Source organism: Coturnix japonica, chromosome 5 (genome assembly GCF_001577835.2).
Source record: "Coturnix japonica isolate 7356 chromosome 5, Coturnix japonica 2.1, whole genome shotgun sequence".
NCBI lineage: Eukaryota > Metazoa > Chordata > Aves > Galliformes > Phasianidae > Coturnix > Coturnix japonica.
The window spans coordinates 7,840,554-7,860,200 of NC_029520.1; the positions used below are offsets into that span (position 1 = coordinate 7,840,554).

Sequence of the window (19,647 nt, forward strand, 5' to 3'; positions counted from 1 at the left end):
CAGTGGTTTGCCACTGGGGCTGGTGTCTGCTGAGACAGTAATGGGAGGAGTTGAAGTGTGATGTAGCACTGGGATGGTGTTTATTTATTTGCCCAAGTTAAGAAATAACAAACTCTAAGAAATACAGTAATTTCTTTATCTGGCAACAACAGAGAAGTGGCCGGGGGAAACCTGCTCAAGTGAAAGCTGCGGCTTTGTGGGTGCGATGCCAAGGCTGTGGGGTATGAAAGGAGCAATGCTGTGGTTGTGGAGGGGTGGGACCGGAGGTGGTGTTTGCTGCAGCTGGGGATGCTGAGGGATAAAACCCGAGGGGTTTGGGGCTCAGCAGGGCAGTGCTCGTGGTGCTGCTGCCAGGGAAGCCAAGCAGAGCAGCAGCTCCTAGCAGCATGAAGCCTGGAGCTCAAAGGAAGAGCTTGTCGTGGCAGGGCTGGCAGTACATCTTGTCCCCGCGCTCACGGAAGGTGCCTTTGTGCAGCTGGCCCAGGCAGTACGAGCAGATGAAGTGCTCGGGGTGGTACTTGCGCCCGGCGGCTGTGATGCAGCGGCCGGTGATGGGGCGCCCGCAGCCGTGGCACACGCTGCCCTGCCGCTGGTGGAAGTGCAGCTCGCAGTAGGGCCGGCCCTCCAGCTCGAAGAAGGAGCCGTTGGTGAAGCTGCTCATGCAGTCCTGCAGGGGAGAGTCATAAGGTTGGTAAAGACATCTAAGATCATCTAGTCCTGCTGTCAACCCACACATGTTCAGACATCCCCAATGCCACATCTATGTGTTGAACATCTCCAGGGATGGCGATTCCACCACCTCCCTGGGCAGCCTGTGCCAGTGCTGCACCACTTTCTGAGAAGGAATGTTTCCTAATAGCCAGCATGAACCTCCCTGCTGCAATTTGAGGCTGCTCCCTCTCATCTTCTCAATGTTACCCTAGAGAAGAGGCCAACCCCTACCTCCCCACTACATCCTTTCAGGTCAGTGTAGAGCAATAAGGTCTCCCCTGAATCTCCTCCAGACTGAATGAGTATTCAAAGGGAGAAGGCTGCCGTGGCTTTGAGATGTGCCAGCCCTGCACCCCTCTGACTCACTGCGCAGACGAAGCACTCGGGATGCCAGACGCCCTGCAGGGCTGACAGGTAGTTGTCGGTCAGTGGCCGCTCGCAGCCCTGGCACTTGGGGGCAAAGAGGACCACGAAGTCCTGGAAGCAGTAGGGTTTCCCACCGCGCTCATGGAAACCTGCAGAGAAGGCAGTGAGATGGGAACTGGGCTACGGGAGGGCTGGGATGGAGATGCAGGTGCCAGGCTGGGTTATGTGGTGTGGAGTAGGGGATGTCCCCATGAGACAAACCTTCATCTCCAAACACCTTCCCGCAGTGGGCACAGAAGAAGTGCTCGGGGTGCCAGGTCTGGTCCATGGCGGTGAGGACTCTCTGTGGGCACAGGAGAGGTGAGGCACTGGGTACAGGGACAAAGAGGTGGGCAGGGCTGTGCTTACCTCGCGGATGGGGCCAGCACAGTAGGCACAGCGTGGGGAGAAGGCCTGGTGGTAATCCTCCTCACAGTACGCCTGCCCCCCACGCTCAAAGAAGGGCTGCCCGCCCAGCTCCTGCCCACAGCGGGCACAGGTGAAGTGCTCGGGGTGCCAGGTTTCACCTAGTGCAGTGAACATCTGCGGGACAGGGATGAGTGAGGGACGTGGAGGCTGCTGTGAACCCCAGGCCCCCACCCCGTGGCTCACCTTGCCGGCGATGGGCTTGTGGCAGGCGGCACAGACGGCAGCAGGAGCAGCAGTGATGCCCAGCTCCTGCAGGTCCCGCGTCAGGCCACCCAGCATGTGGTCCAGAGAGTGCTCAGGGCCCACTGGAGCTCCAGCTCCTTGCCCCACTGCTGCCAGCTGCGGGGATGGGGGTGAGTGAGGGACTGGCTCCACCCTGCTCTGTGCTGCCTGCCCCTGGATGCAGCTCACCTTGCTTTGCATCTGGCCCAGGTCAGCCAGCAGCTCATCCAGCTGCCGGGCGGCCGCTGTGGGTTCAGGCGAAGCAGACAGAGGTTGTGGGGTCGGCACAGGGCTGCTGGGCACAGCAGAGAGCAATAGGTGCTGCAGTTTCAGCCTTGAGACTGAGGAGCACATAGGACAGAGCATCTTCACCCTCAAAATGCTGCTCTTTCCCCACGAGCTGTGGTAGGAGACAGGGGCTCTCCATGGGGACAATGCTGGAAGCCCACCCCTCACCCTGGCAGTGGGCACAGCAGGATGTGACCCCTCACCCCAGCTCGCAGAAGGACCTGGTTTTGGTGGGGACACTGAGGAAGCCAAGTGAGCCTGTCTGAACTAAGGAAGGGGTAACCCCGACGGCTCTGCCATCTCATGGCTGTATTTTACCTGTACACGGTTTCCAAACGTTTGCCTGCAGGCTGAGACCGAGGTGGCAGTGGCACCTGAAAGGACAAATCCCTGTGGCTGAGCTCCCGGCACCCTGCAGCATCCCACCCCTGTCATGGGATGAGCAGGGCTGCAGTGCGAGCCCCGTTCCCAGGCCCTGGGCATTACCTTCGGGGCTGTCGAGGCAAGAGGCTTCTGGCTGCCTGGGGCTGGGGGTTTGCCTGGAGGTGCATCCTGCTGCCTGGTGCTCGCTGTCAGCAACGTGCAGTTGGTGGGGGCCGGCTGGGAGCTCTGCTCCAGCTCTGCCAGCAACGCATCTGCATGGAGAGATGCGAATAAGGAACCCACTGCCCATCTCCGTGCCCCAGGCAGAAGCTGTTTCCAGTTTATGCAGGAACATCAATCACCCTGAAGTTTCTCCGAGCACAAGCCCTGGCACAGGAAGGCTCAGCCTTGATGCTTCCTGTGCCCCAGGGCGGTGGGATCCTTACAGAAGATCAAGTCCTTTCTCCTTCTACTTTAAGCTCCCCACCCTCATGGTAAGACATGGTGATGGGCACCCCTTGCTGAGCAGCTGCCCCATCTCCCTGCCTGGGGTGAGGGCAGCCCTGCTCACGGTGCTGCCTTTCTCAGCAGGCTGCTGGGCCCCACAGCGCACAGACACACTGCACCGTCACCGCTGCCCGCTTCCTGCCCTGCAGCACGCTCCATTTTTGGCAGAGCCCAACCGCCCGTCTGTCCCCGAGATGGAGGAGCAGATGCTGCCCCCTGTGCTCCAACCCCACCTGCCCCAGCCAAGCACAGCAGCACCCGCAGTGAACTCGGCCACAGGCCCAGCTCAGCCTTCCCAGCACCACAGGGACCCATCTTACCCAGATCCTCCATGCCGCCTGTGCAGCGCAGTGCGAGCAGCCGGGTGCACCGCGCTCAGTTCCGCTCCCAGCGCTGCCTCCACCCCTGAAAGCAGCGCCCAGCGCTGGGTGCTTCCTTTGTGGGCTGTGCATCGTGTGCAACGAGTGATGGGGCCACAAAGGGAACGAACTGAGCAATGGCTGACCAAGGGTGTCACATCCCTGCAGCACCGCCTGCATCCAGCCCGGTGTTTGGAACAGGCCATTGGGCTCAGCAATGCACGAGGCCCTTCTGTCCCAGGCTGAGGCACCACGGTTTGGTTATGACACGCCATATGGTGACAGCACTGCCGGTACCATCCCATAGTGAGAGCACTCAGCCAGGCCCCGCAGTGTGTCAGGGTGACGGATACAAGAGGTTCCCAAAGGCAACATCACAGTATCACAGTCTGGTGCGGGTTGGAAGGGACCTTAGAGATCATCGAGTCCAACCCCCGGGATTCGAGCCCCTGTGTAGCAGAGCGGCACTTCTACCACTTGCGCCACAGGGGGGATTCGAACCCAGGGCCTCCGGTGTCGCAAGGCGGCATTCCTACCACTGCGCCACGGGGCACACAAGATGGCGGCGCTCCGTCCCATTGAGCTCTATGCTGGGAGCTGTACCAGCCATCGCCCTCAGAGCCACTTCCGGCTCAGCCGCACCCGCCGCACTACAACTCCCATCATGCCGAGCGCATGCGCGGAGCCCCGCCGGAAGTGGGCGGAGCTCGGCGCGCTGTCCCCGCCCCCCTTGCGCCGGCCGCCATTTTGTCACCGACTTTCACCCGCCGCCCGACGGGGCGTTTTTTTTTTTCTTAAAGGAGAAGCGACAGCCCCGCAGCGGGGCCGGGCCGCACCGAGCCGGGCCGAGCCGTGCCGAGCCGAGCCGAGCCGGCACACAGCGCCGCATCCCGGCTGCACACAGCGGCCACACGGCACACCAAGCAGGGCACACTGCACCATCCCGACCAACGGGACTCGGGGGCGGCCGGAGGGGCGCGGGGAGCGGCGGCGGTAGGAAGGAGCGGACGGGAGGCGGCGGGAGCGGGAGTGCGGCCGGGCGGGCGGAGTGAACGGCGGAGTGTAACGGGACTTGGAGCGGGAGCGCACGGAGCGGGGCAGGCCGGAGTGAGGGGGGGGAGGTGGAGGCGGGAGACCGAGCGCGGCTGAGCTTGCGCGGGGAGGCGAGCGCCGATTGGCCGCGCGGCTGCTCGGGGGCGGGTCTTGCCGCAACTCGGGCGTCTATTGGCTGGTGGGCGCGCGAGCGGCGGAGAAAGGCGGGAGGGCCGCGGGTCGGTGGCCGCCCGCTGATTGGTCGGAGCCGGGAAGGGGCGGGGCGCGGGGGGCCCGCGTGAAAACGGATACCGGGCTGTGATTGGGCGAGAGCGCGGGGCGGGGCGGGGCCAGCGGAGCGGGGCGGGCGGGAGCGGCGCCCAGACGCGGCACCTCCGTCTGCCGCCCCGATGCCGGCGGGCACCGAGCAGCCGGACGGAGCCGAGCAGCAACCGGAGCAGCAGCAAGAGCAGGAGGGGCAGCCGGAGCTGCAGGAACAGCCCGCACGGAGCCCGTCTCCCGCGGCAGAGAAGCCCCCGCCGCCATCGGGACGCCGCCGCCCGACTGCGGCCACCGCCGAGCAGGGGGAGGAGAGCGGCGGCGGCGGCCGGGTGCTGAGGGGCGGCCGGGAGCGGGGCCGGGCCGCAGGGGGAACCGCCGCCTCCCGGCGCCGTAAGGCTGAGTACCCGCGGAGACGGAGGAGCAGCCCCGGGGCACGGCCCGGCAACGAGCTGCACGATGCGGGGACAACGACCGCAGCCAGGAGGGCAGCGCCACGAGCAGGGTGAGTGCGGACATGGCCGTACCGTGACACCGCCGGCCCCGCTGGGAGCTGCCTCTTATGCCCGGCTTTTGTCTCCCCAGGTGCACGGATAAAGCGTCCGGCAGAGGTAAGAGCCGCGTGTCTCCGCTGTGCTGTGTGATGGAGCTGCTTTAGGAGGAAGCCCTGTGTGTGTATGGGGCGTGCAGCTCCATTCCAAGGTGTATCAGGGCTGTGGAAGTACCCACCGTGCAGGAACTTTGTTCTCCCAATTAACCACCAGGGTATCTCTGTGCCGGCCCCGAGCAGCTGCTGGCACAGCTGGGCTCACATCTGTGCTGGGCTGTTCTGAATAGAGGTGTGGGTTTGCAGGTGGATGTGCAGCTATTGATCTTCTCTGGAGTCCCAGTGTGTAGCAGTAGTGAATGGTGTGCACTGCTGCTCCCTTAGGGATCATAGTGCACTGAGCACAGAGCCCATGTGTGTGTATGTGCTTAGTGCTCGTGGTGTATGTGAGGAGCCCCTGGATTTGGGCAGGTGAAGTGCTGTGTGTTGTTTCCAAAGATCCATCTGTGTGGGTCTGATGGAGTGATTGTGGAAGAGTAAAGTCAAAGCTGTGGTGTGCCAGGGTGTGTGTGTGGTTGTTGCCCATGTGCATGAGGGCAGCTGTGTTTCCTGGCTGCTTAGTCATGCAATTGCAATATTTCCCTAATGTGTTTCTATAGAAATATTACTTTCAGAAGGGGAACGTATAATCTCAGCTTCAAAACGGACTTGTATAGCTGTGCAGTGTGTGCCACGTTGGGTGCTCTGTGACAGCGTGGGCTCTTGTGGGAATAATTCTCACTTTTGTTAGGCCTGAATAACTTTAATTATTGGAACGTATGTTTAATGAATGCATTTCATGGCCTTCTATTACCAAACTGAGAGCTGAGTGCTTCCTGTGGTTCTTTGAGCCGTGGCAGCAGTTGGTGGTACCCACCGGTTCTGTGATAGAGATGCTTTCTTTGGTTGGGTATCCCTGTGTGTTGTGCTCCAAGGACATCATTACACCAGGGTGTGCTTATTCCCAAGGCTGCCATGAGCTGTGATGGCCCACGTGTTGAGTGAGGATGGATGGTCCTGGGGTAAGCTCCTCCCCAGAGCATTTTCACTTGCTTCTCCAAGCCATGACAGCAGAGCTCTATCTCTGCATCTGGCTGCCTCTCAGCTTTCCCTCCTGTCGCTGTCTAATGTTTTCTTGAGGGATCATATCGTGGAAGGATGGTTGTTGCCTACTGAAGTGAAGGTCCGTTGTTAATCTGCGTGTTTTCCACCCTAGATGCTGTTAGTTGAAAGTTGGGGAGGATCAGAGTGGTGAAAGCACCTCAGCATAGAACTGCTTGTCACAGAGTTACTGTTTAAGGGGAGTTCAACAGAGCCTGATGATCTGTAATAGCAACATGCATTCCATTTATCTCACTTCTTGCTCTAATTACCCAAATCCTGTTAACTGAGGAGCACGTGGCTTTCTGCTCAGGTACATGGGGGGGAGGAGAGGGGTTTCACCAGGTTAAGTGTGGTGTCCAAGACGGGACTGGAAACAGCAAGGTTAATTATTGCAAGGTATCATCAGTCAAGGGAGCAGCTCTTACTGTGTTTTCTCAGAGGCACAGAAGTATTCACAGCATGTATAAAAAAGCAACAAATCTGCCAGACAGTGCTGAAGTGGGGGTGAAAGTGACACAGGAAAAGGCTCATTCACACCTTCACTTAGAGAAGTGGAGCAAAATTGCTGGGTCTGTGGTGTGCTTCATAGGAACGAGTTCTGATGGGGGCCGGTTTCAACTCTGTATTTGTAATGTAGAAAATATGGGCTCTGAATAAGAAATCAGCCAAATTCCAGATCTGCTGAGGGGATAAACATCTTTTGAGGGCAGCAGTTGGTGTGTAGAGTGGTGGTGCTCTGTGGGAAGGATGCTAGAGAATGGTTTCCAGGTGTATGAATTTGATTTAGTGTTCAAAAAAACTAAGGATTTTCAGAATTAGGGTTAAAAACATAAAGCAAATGTAGTTGGTGCTGAGATCCACGCAACCAGGAAGGCAGAAAGAAGGCATAGTTCGTGTTTTGTAATGAAGGTGGCTTTGTGTATGTAAAACATCAGATTTGGTTGCTGTTTTGAGGCCTCATATCCTGTATTCCAATCAGATTTATCAGTCAAAGGTTGGTCACTCCAACTGTTAATGAGGGACTGAGGATGGGGCCCCAAACGAGCACCGTACCAGAAGTTCTATCTCAAAGGTTTGGTGGAAAATGAGGGAAGAGCAGAGGGGGCAGGGGACCTCAGGGGGCCTCTGGGCCCTGCTGAGTGTGGGTTCAGTGTGGAGCTCATGTTTTGAAGCCCTCTGGGGATGCACAGCAGCACGGCTTTGGCATCCAGCCCTACTCCCTGTGCCTGGCTGCCCTCTGGGGAGGGCCACACAGCCATGCAAATGGATGTCAGTGAGAAGGAGTGTCTCAGAGCTGAGCCTGGAGCTCAGGCCCCGTGCCAGTGTGCTAATGCAGTGACAGAGCTGGAGCACAGAGCCCGGCCAGCTCCTTGGGATGGATTCCTTTAGCACATCGTTTGTGAAATGTCAGAAAGCATTTGAGTGTGTTAAGGCCCGGTGTTCCACCAACCACCAGGAAGTGAGATCAGGTGAACTGCACTTGGAATTTTAATTTTTAAAGAGATGAACTTGCTCGCATACACGTTTTAGTTGGTTCTGTTCTCCTGCCAAAACCTATATGGAGGTCGGCCATCAGCTAAAGAGGAACCACCTGTAGAAGCAATAAATGAGTGCACAGGCCTCCGGGTGGCAGTGCTTGTGATAATTTTTGCTCTAGCACAAGACTAGAAACAACCAGCTTGGGTTCCTCAGGATTGTTATCCAGGGTCCCCTTTGGATTGGGCATGTCTTTAGGGGGTTCTCCAAACATGACTTGAAATATGGGTCGGTTTTGAAGCTGGTCTTAGATTAACAGTGAGATTTAATGGTGTTTCAGATCCCAAAGAAGAGAAAGAGGAGGAGGAGGTTTCTCCTGCCCTCAACCAGGGCTCTCCAGTCAGCACAGCCCGGCCCAGCAGGAGCTGGCGCAGCAGCAGATCAGCCACTGCCACCCGCCAGCGTGAAGCCGAGAACTCACGTGCCTCCAGGTCCAAGACTGGCTCCCTGCAGCTCGTCTGCAAGTCGGAACCCAACTCTGACCAGCTGGAATACGGTATGTGGGAAGCACTGGTGTGAAGTGCCTGAAGAGAGGTAACTTGTGGGAACCTCTGAAGGGAGCTGTGTGTGGGTGTCACTCAGTGAGCTGTGTGCTGACTGTGGCTGCTCCAGGCGTGGTGCTGCTTTGTCACAGGTACCTTCTGCCACCAGCACTCCTGGCGCTGAATGTCGGCGGAGGTATCTTGAGACAGATGAGCTCACTGCAGCGAACACAGATTGAAACCTAATGGTGACTTTTCCTTTCAGAGGTCACAGATGAGCATCGGTCTCCAGCTGGAATCAGGTAGGAAACTTTTTCTGGGACAGTTCTTTGCATTTAGTGTCAAGAAAACACCATATGTGAACAGTTTCTCAAATGCTTGTGACATGGTCTGTGAGAGTGATGGCAGCTGTGTTCCCACGCAGTCCTGGCCCTTCGCATTTTCAGCTTGGATTGCTGATGGGCTGCAGGTGTCAGGAGATATTGGAGAATTGGGCTTGGTCAGCATGGGCCTTTCAGCTGGAAGCCTTGTTCCTTCTGCAGCCGATGCTGTAGTTGGGTGGGTTCTCAATAGGACGCTGCTCTGCCTAGTTGTGCTTCTTAGTGCAAACAAGGGATGAGAACTGCTGCATGTCTTTCCCATCCTATGGGGAACTGCATGATTATTCTTGCAGTAGTGCTTCAGTTGTCACTGCATAACTCCTTTGTTCTCCTTTTCTCCTGTCAGTGATGATGAGGAGGAGATCCTTGCCAGTGAGGAAGAAGTTCCCTTCAAAGATGATCCAAGAGATGAAACCTACAAGCCCCATCTCGAAAAGTATGATAGATTACCTACTTAACTGTGTCTTTAGGTTAAAGAAGCAACTGTGACCTCTTAGTTGAACTAGCTTAATGTGACCCAGACAAACCATGCCGGTTGCTGACATGTAGTGGCTCCCATCGGGTGTAGTGTTCTCCTCATCTCCCACACCTCTTGGGAACGTTTTCTCTCTGGTGGTCTGAAGCTTTTAGAGCCCTGTCAGCAGCCAGGTGCATCTTTAGACCTCCATTCCGCTTTGTTTAGAAGTGGGATTTGATTAAAACATGAAGTCCTATCCAGGTTTTGCCTAACTGTAAAGAGTGGACAGTGCTTTTTAAAGAGTATGGAAGGACAGGAAGCTCTTGGTGCTAATTTAGTGGAAACCCAGTCACAGCAAGCCAGGGGTATAGAGGCTCAGAGGAAGACAGAGGCATGGGGGTATCGTTAAATAGATACCACTTAACGTTGGAGTGATAGATTGTATTTGTGTCTTTGTAGGGAAGCTCCAAAGCAAAGGAGAAAAGCTGGCAAGGGAAAAGAAGAAAAAGAGAAACAGAAGGAGATTAAAGTAGAGGTAAAAGAAGAGAGTGAGTTTCGGGAAGATGAAGAGCCACCAAGGAAGTGAGTAAAATTCTGCAATTATCTGTACCAGCGTGTACAGTGTATTACACATTCTTGCTAACAACAAAAACACTGTTGTATGCTGTTTTTCCCCTCTGGGCCTGTAAGATAATAGGGCAGAGCCTCTTGTTCTGACTGAAGTACTGTTTCTTAGCATCCTGCTTGCGATTGGCGAGGGAAAGCAAGAGGTGATGTTTTCATTTAGTTGAAGCAGTGTTTTTCCATGCTGGGGTTTAGTCAGCCTGCCTGTGAAATACTGTAGAGAGGTTTTAAAAACAGGGCTCAGCTATCTGAAGTGTGTTGTACTTCAGTGTTAGGCTGTGTTAGAAAGCCAGTCTGGGAACGCCAGAGCTCTTGCAGTGTGTGTCCAGAGGTAGAGTACTTCATACATGTCGTGTGGAAAGCTTCCTCTTGGTGCATTTGGGATTAATGCGCCAGAGCTCAGGAAAAACAGCTGCGTTATCCCTCCTTTTGGAGGAGCAGAGAGAAGGAACTGAAGCTCCCTGGTCATCATCGATGCTTGGAGTGGAGCCTCAGAACACCTACCTGGGTGTGCTTTAGTGCTGCAGCTGAGGGGGAGCGTGTTTGTGTGTTTGGGTCCAAACCATTGTTTGGGATAGTGGAAAAAAACAGCTTTTGCACTTGATCTCCTCTATTAGAAATGGGAACAAAAGGAGCTCCCTCTGCTGGCAGCAGCGTGGGGCTTTGCACACCTTTGTTTTAATTTCTCACGCTGCTTCTAAGCTGCAGCAAGGCTGATTGACATTGGAGAGAAGTATTTTTGTGAAGATCTTTGTTTTTTTTTATGCCACATGGGGCTTTCTGAGGGTTCTGGTTGTGTGTTTGGAATAGATGCTTTTTTTGCATATAAGAAAAACTGTGCTGCTCCTGAAGGTTTGGCTTGGATGCTGAGTGCCTGCTCAGCTTGTTTACTGGCATGGTCTCACCATCAGTAAAATGTCTCAGTATGGGCTAGAAAAGAATTAATCAATCTGTGTGAAGAGTCTTGGTGCAGCGGTGTGATCAAGCAGGCACAACCTTCTGGGCAGAGCTGTTGCTTGGGAGGGTACATTGTACATGTAAACACAGGTCTGATCAGGGCATAGATTTGTCTTGGCAGGTGTGTAAGCTGCTCTGGTTAGTTCAGAGGGCTGAAAAATAGCTGCTAGGTCATCAATCCTTCCTAGCCACGCAGACTGGTGTTTTCCACATGGCACGAAATGTTACCCAACAGAGCAAAGGAAATAGAAGGACACCATCAGTACTGGACCGTGTTGGCAAAATTATACGTTTATTAAAGATGCATTAGGAAATGGGATGTCTTGTGAGAGCAAACCACATAAAGCACTTATTTCTCGAGAACATTGCCTTCTTCTGAATCTGCATCAAACTTGTTCTCGATTGATTTTTCTTGGGCTTGCAGGTAATGAGGTAATAACTCGCTAACTGTCTACAGCAGGAACTTAGGAAAGCAGAATCTCATGTGCAGCTTGGAAAGTCTGGAATTTAATCAAGGGTTGCAAATGATTTGGACTGTGACAAATTTAAAAGAAAAACATGAAGCGTGTGATGCCTGCTTGAGGGGAACCTGCCTGTCTATTGCACAGGTGTTTGCTCTGAAACTCTTGAGGCATTTTGCTTCAGAGTGGCTGGTGGTTAATTTTGAGCTGCTGGGTTCAATGTTACCTTTCAGCCTAGAATTGTAGAAGAGTTCTGTAGTGTTAAATGGCACTCAGCTGAAAACATCTGCCTAGTGCTGATGTAAAGAAGCCTTCTCCAGTTTTGTCTGTAACTCTCTTATATAGGAGAGGAAGGAGAAGAAAAGATGACAAGAGCCCAAGACTACCCAAGAGAAGGTAAGTGGTCCCCTCCACTCAGTTCAGTTCCTTTGTGTCCTGCACAGAGCTGTCAGTTGTTTCAAAGACACCTCTCGTTCACACAATAGAAAAATCAGCCTTAAAGGAAATTAGGAAATAGTGATATGTGTTGGCTCCCCTGCTTTCATTCCTCTTTTTCCCTGTGGGTGTTGGGTTTGCTTTCTTTCCAGCTGTTTTTCCCCTTCTGGCTTGATTCCTGCCATGGCAGTGTGCAGGGTTTTTGGGGAGCCTGGCATCTCCTGGGGTTTTCTTAGTCCTTGTGTGAGCCCTCAAGTCCTGATAAGAGCAGAGGGGGGCTCTTGGTCAGAGTCTGTCCGCACAGCCCAATGGGAATACTGGAGCAATCATCCCGTGCTCTCACATTACTGAGCTGCACGCACATTCGCTCGTCTGGCTGCTGTCCTCCCTTCAGATGTGTCAGCTGATCACTCTGTTTGTTTTCTTACTGACCTCCTAGGAAGAAGCCTCCGATACAGTACGTCCGCTGTGAGATGGAAGGCTGTGGCACAGTCTTGGCCCACCCACGTTACTTGCAGGTATTTGGGATTTTCCACTTGAATGCTGTGTGTGTGTGTGAGGGCAGGGAATGGTAGTTTGCATCAGGCCACATGTCTCTGTCTGTTCTGTTACTGGATGTCTACATTCATTGGGCTTTCTACTCTGCATGTAAGGGTGTCTTGTTAGCGACTGGAGTTTGATGCCCTGCCAAGGGGCTGCCTGGTATCAGTGTGCCTTAGCCATGCAAAGAGAGAGCTTACAGCCTTTTGCTTTTCTTTTTCAGCATCACATCAAGTACCAGCACTTGCTGAAGAAAAAGTATGTGTGTCCCCATCCCTCCTGCGGTCGGCTCTTCCGACTGCAGAAGCAGCTCCTACGGCATGCCAAGCACCACACAGGTATGGGGAGGTGGGAAGAGGATCTCAGCTTCTCACTGGGATGGTGAACAGGGCGGGGAGGCAAAAAGAATAATGCCCATGGCTTGAGGTGGGAGTGAAGGTGAGGTTAGATGGCATGGATGCGCAACAGTGGCAGGATAGTATTCCCTTCTGCGTTACCATTGTCTAAGGAAATGACAGAAATGGGCTATAATGTTCCTGATTTACCCACTTGCAAGTGTCGTTGCAAGGACTGGCAACAATCGAACAAGCCAAGCTTTATCCTAATTTACCACTCCTTCAGTATTGGTCAGAATGGATTAAGTCTCTTCTAGAAGTTAATCATCATGCCTTAGCTCTCCAGATCAAGCCACTTTGGTGTCTTGTGGGACACCTCTTCCTTTGCTGTGCCTGTGGGCCTCCCAGCACTTCTGCTTCTGCTGCTTCATGGGCAGCTTTACCTGCAGCGTGTGAGAGCAGGGAGAGAGAGCAGGTCTGCAGGAGAGTAACGCTCTGTCTGGTGTTGCTTTTCAGATCAAAGGGACTATATCTGTGAGTACTGTGCCCGGGCGTTTAAGAGTTCTCATAACTTGGCGGTGCACCGAATGATCCATACAGGCGAGAAGCCCTTGCAGTGAGTACCTTTGTCACTCTCCTCCTTTGAGTGACCCTTAGATACATGCACACTAAGTGCAGGGACAGCTCTGAAATCAGGGCTGGAACCTATTTGTGGAGTCCTGGCCCCCTTGAAACACACCTCTGTGGGAGTGTTTGAACTGCTGCTTGGTCCTTGAGGCAGTGCCTGAGCAGAGATCTGAGGAGCGTGAGTGATATAACTGGAGGAGCTGGCACTATGGTGACAGCCCGCACTGATGAGAGCCCATTCTTTTCCTGGGCTGCCTCATTACTCCAGCTGTCTCCACAGGCATGTGTTGCTGTGTTGTGACCTCCCCTTTCTCCCTTCCCCTTCAGGTGTGAGATCTGTGGATTCACGTGCCGGCAGAAGGCTTCCCTCAACTGGCACATGAAGAAACACGATGCGGACTCCTTCTACCAGTTCTCCTGCAACATTTGCGGCAAGAAATTTGAGAAGAAGGACAGTGTCGTGGCCCACAAAGCCAAAAGCCACCCAGAAGTGCTTATTGCTGAAGCACTGGCGGCCAATGCGGGTGCCCTGATCACCAGCACTGACATTCTGGGCACTAACCCTGAGGCCATCGCGCCACCCACCGATGGCCAGGGCCTCCCTCTTCTTCCTGACCCCCTGGGCAGTGCTGCCCCGGCCGATTGCCTGCTGCTGAACCCCGATGGGATGCCGAAGACGTACTGTGGCGGGGCGGAGCGTGTGAGCCTGGTGGCTGATGGCAAGCTCTTTGTAGGCAGCGGCAGCAGCGCCAACCCTGAAGGGCTGGTGATGAACACAGAGATCCTGGGAGCCACCACGGAGGTGCTCATCGAAGATTCAGACTCGGCTGGACCCTAGTGGTTGGGGAGCACCTGGGTGCTGGGACTGTTTGGACTCTATTTAAAAGGAAAAAAAAAAAAAAAAGGAAAAAAAAAGAAATGGAGACACTTATTGAAAGAGAGAAAAGTTAAACAAAACTTAAAATACTAGTAAGTAACCGAAGGGGCCGCTCCCCTCAGCGTGGATCACAGCACATCCTCTTTCTCCCAAACACTTCAGTCTCCCACTGCTCCTTTGCAGAAAAGGGGCACGCGCTGCCATTACCAGAGCAAGTCGGACTGAGCGACAGATTCCTCTGAGGGAGGGAGGAGGCTGAAACCCTTCGCTCTACCCTGAAGCAGATGCCTTTCTGGCTCCTTGACCTGGCCCTGTTTGCAAGCTAGAAGGCATTTGGTGTGCTCTGGACAAGTTTCTTAGGACTCCCTTTTTGCCCCGTGGTCCCACTTCTATGCATTGCTGCAACTCTAGTCCTCGCAGTCTCACTCTTCATCCCGGGGCTGGGAGTTTGGCTCGGCACTTTAGGCCCCCTCGGCGGGGTGGGCTGTGAAGGAGTCCCTGTACCCCGCCGTGCTCGGCCCCATCCCTGGCAGGAAGCAGAGGGAACGCCCTGGCTCATAGATCATGTTTGCTTGGAGAGGCCCGGGGGCTACGGGAGCCCTGCGTGGGAGAGGCAAGGAGGAGCATCCCGGTTTGACGACAGTAATTTGCACTTTGAACATGTTTCGTTTTTGTGTTGTGGTAACGAGATTCCTTATTTATTGATAAAAGGGTTGGTATTTTTTAGTTACGTTCTTGGCGGGTGGGGTGGCAGGGGTTCAGGCCGCTTCCCAGTAGGCTCCTTCCTACTGGAGGGCCGTAGGGAGTGCTCATGCTATGTAACAGCAGCTGGGAGAGCTGGGGTGGAAGCAGAGTGCTTCAGTCGGACCTCACAGCTTTCCAGAGCAGAGGGAGAGCCCCAGAGAAGAGCAGTGGAGTCCTTGCGGCAGCGTTTTAGCAGGAGGATGAGGTGAGTGATGGCACAACTGCCTCTCGTCTCCCCCCTCCCAGCTCAGCTCTTTTTGCTCCCCTTACTCCCTCACCTTGCTCGAAAGGACAGCATTAGCCAGGATACTTGTTCTCATGGCCCAGGAAAGTGGTGCTCTTCTGAAGAGATCGGGTATGGTTGTCTTTAGCTCATCTATCCAAGGCAGTGGGCTGATGAGGGAGTAGAGGCTGTCAGTTTGTCCACGCCTGTTATGGATTGTGCTGTGCTGAGACCCTCACTTGTGTGCAGCCCCCTCTGCTCCACGGGGTGATTTGGCCACTGCCCGCTGGTGTGTTAGGACAGCTCAGAGCCTGTGGGAGAGTTTACATAGGAAATGACGTCTGGTCTTTAGGCTCGGATCTTTTTGCTCTGTTATCTGAAGTTGTGTGTGGAGACTCGGTGGCCTTGAATTCTTTGTGTGTTTGGAAGAGGTGACCAATAACCTGGGCTTTCTGTTCGTTTACTTTGTTTTTTCAGTTGTGTTTATAAGCTGGGAACAGAGCTGAAGTGCTTTGTCCAAGCCTGAGGTCAGCAGAGCCGGTCTGTAACAGCAGCCAGGCAAAGTCAAGTATCTGGGGTCTGGAGATCAGCTATAAAACACGGAATTGAATTGGAAGGTTTTCACAGGAAACTGACTCCAAACGCCCACTCTGTCGCCTGTGCTGCCTGGAAATCCAGCTGTAGCCAAAGCCTGACAGCACTTACTGGGTCGCTTGTCCTGATTTCCCCTTTCCCTTCCCACTGACATTGAAGTCTGTGTTGGAGCAAGGCAGAGCGCTGCTGTTGTGGGGATGCTGTGTGTTGGTCTGTGCCCTGGGTGTGGGCATCTGCCGGTCCTGTGCTGTGGCTGCTGTGTGTGTGAGCTGGAGGGTGAGCAGAAGGCCGAACATAGGACTCCTGGCACAGTGGTGTGGGAGCACACTAAACTAAGCAGTGGCTTTAGCTGGCATGGCCCGCTTTCTTGCTTGGGTCAAATTGGGGTTCCCTCTGGGGAGCATTGCTAACTGAAGGGGCACCATGCAGTGCACAGGGGTGGGTTCTGCAGCATGGCTCTTCTATCCGGGGGAATAAAGGAGGGGAGCATGCAGCTTGTGCTGTGGCGTGCCTGCTGGCAGCTACGGATCAGTCCTCCAAGCTAGGAGCTGCTTCTCGTGCCCTGCCTCCACCCCAGGGAGTGCTGCGTGGCAGGCAGAGCCTTGCACAGAACACTAAGCAAAATGGGAGAGATTGGGGTTTGCTCTCTGACACTAAAATGAATGCTTTTGGGTCAGGAGCTTGCTTGCAGCTGGTGACGCAATGCTGGGCTGGGCCAGAAGGCGAGGAGGCTGCCTCATTTTTCCCCTGCCCCGAGCACTGCTACGTGTTATGGGGTGCAGGACCAAGCAGCTCATTTGCCTCCTGTGTTGCTCCTGGCCTGAACCCCCTCTGGTCTCTGCCTTACCCTCCCATGCCCTCATCGCTTCCCTTTTTTTTTCCGTCTCAGCAAGTTGCCTGTCTGTCCTCTGACCACAGCCTGCTCACCCTCACTGTGGGAGAGTCTGGTGTAACTCCTTTCCCCCTCTCTCTGAAACCCTACAACTGACACAGCCCTCCTGCAGCTCCTCCTCTCGGTGTCTCTCCTTCACTCGCATGCAGTTTGCTTCAATAAATTATTGTAGTAGTTTGCAATAAACTTTTTTTGTATTTTTTTCCCCCTGTATTTATTTTATTGTTCTCCCTGGAAGGGAGGCCCTGAGATGTAGGATGAGATGGGTGCTGGTTATGGGGGCCCTGTGGGGGCTGTGGGGCCTGGTGCTGGGTGGTGGTGCTGCGGTGGCCAAGGGAAGCTGCTTTTCTATTCTGTTTTTTCTTTTCATCTGGGTAACACATAACCAAAATAAATGTATTGAGGAAAACAAACCAACCCCAAGGGCTGTGTTTGTGTGTGGTACTTGTGCTGTGGTTGCTGCTGTGGGACATACCCCTGGGCTATGGGTGTTGGGGGGGGCTCCCGGCTCCCTTGAGGAGGGGTGGGCAGGAGGCGGCTGCTGGGGTCAGGCTGTAGGCTGAGGGGTATCCTCGCCCCCGGCTGGGCCTCGTGCTGTGCCCAGCTCTGCGCCCTGCTCCGGCCCCAGCCTGCAGCCTGTGCTGAGCTGTTGAGCAATGTCCCGGCTCTGCTCACCTCTTCCCGGCAGTGGTTTCCCGCGCTCCGGCCTGAGCCAGGGATTAGAGTGGGGCTGGTTGTGCCGCAGGGAAGGAGCCTGTCACTGCTGGGTGAGAGCGTTTTGGGCAGAGAGCTTAGAGTGTCGAAGCATGGGGAATTAGGGAAATAATCTGTTGCTGTTGATCCCAGAGGCGGGAATCTGCAGCGTCGTGCCAGGCCCCAGGCGCGGAAGAGGGGGAGAGCTGGGCCAGCGGACGCGTGAGCGGAGCTCCCGGCTGGAATGCACCAGCTCAGCAAGGGATTGTCCTCCCTGGGCCGCGCGGGCACTGCGCCGTGAGCCTGGGACGGCGCCTGGGCCATGGCGGCGGCAGACACCCCTTCAGCCACCCTCCGGCACCACGACCTGTGCAGCCGCGGCATCCGCCTGGCCAGGAAGATGCGCTCGGATGTCACTGACCTCCTGGACATCTACGTGAGTTCGCCCTGCGCTCGGGGCTGGGGGTGTGAGCGGGAGGTGCCCCTTGTCCCAGCACCCATCCCGGCTGTCTGTCCCGCAGGTGCAGCGGCAGGGCCTGGATGCCTCCATCAGCGTGGCAGCGGTGGATGGGGTGCCGGCAGCGGCAGCGGAGCGCTGGGCCGAGCAGACGGGCACCCAGCGCCTCCTGGACAACCTGGCAGCCTACCGGGCTTTCCGCTCACTGCTGGCACAGATGCTGGAGGAGCAGCGGGAGCAGCTGGGAGATGCCGATGCTGAGCTGGGCCCGGCGCTGGCGGCTGTTCTGCTGCAGGTCTCGGCCTTCACCTACCACCTGGAGGAGCTGCTGGAGCTGGAGAGCCGCGGGGCCCCTGCTGAGGAGGGCTCGGAGCCCCCCGCACCCCCACGCCTCAGCCTCTTTGAGCAGAAGCTGCGGGGCCTGGGGGTGCTGCGGGAGCTGGCCCAGTGGGCCGTCAGGTCGGTGCGGGACCTGCGGCAGCTCGCCAAGCACGGCCCGGGCAGCGGCGCAGCACTGGGTCTGCCTGAGAGCCAGTGATGGCAGTGTGTGGATGGGGCTTAGCTGGGGGGGCCATCCCTGTGCAGGGCTGCTGACGGGCATGGGGACTTCAGGGAGTGGGGGGGCCCATGCTACTAACCCAGGGACCTTCTGCTTCCTAATGGGCCCATTTCCCTGCGATGGAAAGTGAGGCACAGGGGTGGAACTCGCAGTGAGGTGGGCTTTGTGGATGACTTGCAGTTCTGCTATGGCCTGGAAGCCATGACCCCCAGTGTGCTGTGCAGGGACGGCCTGTTCTGTGGGGCCAGGTTGCTACCTGGCTCCTGGTGGCCGGGTGATGCTTCTGGATGAGGGGAGCTGCCTCGGGGTTATTGCAGAGGTGAGAGTGACGTGGAAGCATCACCTGGTGAAAGGTGGCTTAGGAATTGTTCCCCCTCTGCAAGGCCTGTATTGCCTCCTTCAGGTGCTCCCTTTTTTCTCTGTTCCTGCACAGCTCCCACCCTGCCTGTGTGTTCTGTGTGCTGAATTTCTGCTCTGACCGCTTGGGGTCTTTCTCAGGAGGGGGGTGGGATTTTGAGCTGGATGGCATCTATCAGCTGGTCGGACAGGGTATAGAGAGGGTATTTATACAGGAGGCTGTCTCGAAAGACCCTCTGCCAGGGACTTTGTGCCTCTTGAGGCTGTTCTAAGATTGGAGAGGGAGAAGCAAACAGCCCCAGACACTGTCGGCCACTGTTTTCTCCCTGCGTGGCTGTGGTGGATGCTGAGCAAATAAAGCATCTGGAGAGACACTGGGGTGCTGTGACTTCTTGAGGGCTGGACTCAGCAGGCTGCCTTGTCCCTAATTAAGTACTTTTCTTTGTGGCAGGAGGGTGAGCGGTCTGGGAATGGTGCAGGTGAGAAAGAGGTGAGGGAAAGCTGCAGAGGGCTCACAGGGGATGTACAGCTGCAGTGTTACCCCCTGACCCCGTGTGGCTCTGCCTTCTCCTCGACCCCAGGAGCAACACGCTGCAGGGGGTTCCTGTTCCCCGGGGCACAGGCGTGAGGCACGGCCATGCCACTGGCCCCACACAAAGCTCCTTTGTCCCAGCGGGTGCTGGAAGCTCCGGGCACAGTGCCCAGCCAGCAGTGTCTGCACAGCCTGAGGGGGCTGGAGGGTGAGGCTGGGGTGCTGCTTGTTCGGCATGTGGGACAGGGGCTGCCTATGGGGTCGAGGTGGGCACGCCTGGCACATAGGGTGGAAGTTGGAGTGGAAAGACATTCACCTCCCTGCTGCTGGCTGTCCAGCTTCAGTTTTGCAGCTCCCATTGGATTACTTTCCCGATTCTGCTCCCGTGCACTTGTGAGTAACTATTTCTGGCCTTTATTTTTGGGGGGATTACTCCAAGCATTGCTCTCTCTCACACCTCGCTATGTGCAATAACACACCCCTCAATACGCCCTGCATCCCCAATAGAACACACAGCCCAGTCCCGCTGTTGGGACAGCAGGGAGAGGGCAGAAGCACAAACAGGAGGAGACCTGAATGTCAGCGGGGCCCCAGCAGCCC

At 55.6% G+C, this 19,647-nt stretch overlaps 3 protein-coding genes across 6 annotated transcripts; 2 read left to right on the forward strand and 1 right to left on the reverse strand.

The window, feature by feature from the left end:
- Positions 1 to 56: 56 nt before the first annotated feature.
- LPXN (leupaxin) lies at positions 57 to 3,942 on the reverse strand. Of its 3 annotated transcripts, none has more exons than XM_032444786.1 (9): positions 3,821 to 3,942; positions 2,542 to 2,690; positions 2,374 to 2,429; positions 1,957 to 2,059; positions 1,729 to 1,884; positions 1,486 to 1,659; positions 1,339 to 1,420; positions 1,078 to 1,226; positions 57 to 667 (listed from the first exon to the last, which is right to left on the reverse strand). In XM_032444786.1, exons 1-9 carry the CDS (start codon positions 3,861 to 3,863, stop codon positions 401 to 403), a joined length of 1,179 nt encoding a protein of 392 aa, XP_032300677.1. In that variant the 5' UTR covers positions 3,864 to 3,942; the 3' UTR covers positions 57 to 400. The 3 variants fall into 3 exon arrangements, with proteins under 3 accessions (XP_032300677.1, XP_032300676.1, XP_015719114.1); XM_032444785.1 differs by having other exon boundaries at positions 1,957 to 2,062; XM_015863628.2 differs by lacking the exon at positions 3,821 to 3,942 and adding an exon at positions 3,246 to 3,729 and having other exon boundaries at positions 1,957 to 2,062.
- A 661-nt stretch (positions 3,943 to 4,603) lies between these two features.
- On the forward strand, positions 4,604 to 16,862 carry ZFP91 (ZFP91 zinc finger protein). 2 transcript variants are annotated; one of them, XM_015863627.2, is made up of 11 exons: positions 4,604 to 5,100; positions 5,181 to 5,206; positions 8,102 to 8,317; positions 8,569 to 8,605; positions 9,030 to 9,119; positions 9,600 to 9,722; positions 11,528 to 11,578; positions 12,057 to 12,135; positions 12,381 to 12,495; positions 13,009 to 13,108; positions 13,447 to 16,654. In XM_015863627.2, the coding sequence occupies exons 1-11, from the start codon at positions 4,727 to 4,729 to the stop codon at positions 13,955 to 13,957; spliced, it is 1,722 nt and encodes a 573-aa protein (XP_015719113.1). In that variant the 5' UTR covers positions 4,604 to 4,726; the 3' UTR covers positions 13,958 to 16,654. The 2 variants fall into 2 exon arrangements, with proteins under 2 accessions (XP_015719113.1, XP_032300675.1); XM_032444784.1 differs by lacking the exon at positions 5,181 to 5,206 and having other exon boundaries at positions 4,942 to 5,100; positions 13,447 to 16,862.
- CNTF (ciliary neurotrophic factor) lies at positions 14,833 to 18,889 on the forward strand. Its single transcript, XM_032444787.1, has 3 exons — positions 14,833 to 14,945; positions 17,296 to 17,578; positions 17,664 to 18,889. Exons 2-3 carry the CDS (start codon positions 17,465 to 17,467, stop codon positions 18,135 to 18,137), a joined length of 588 nt encoding a protein of 195 aa, XP_032300678.1. The 5' UTR covers positions 14,833 to 14,945; positions 17,296 to 17,464; the 3' UTR covers positions 18,138 to 18,889.
- The last annotated feature ends 758 nt before the right edge of the window (positions 18,890 to 19,647 follow it).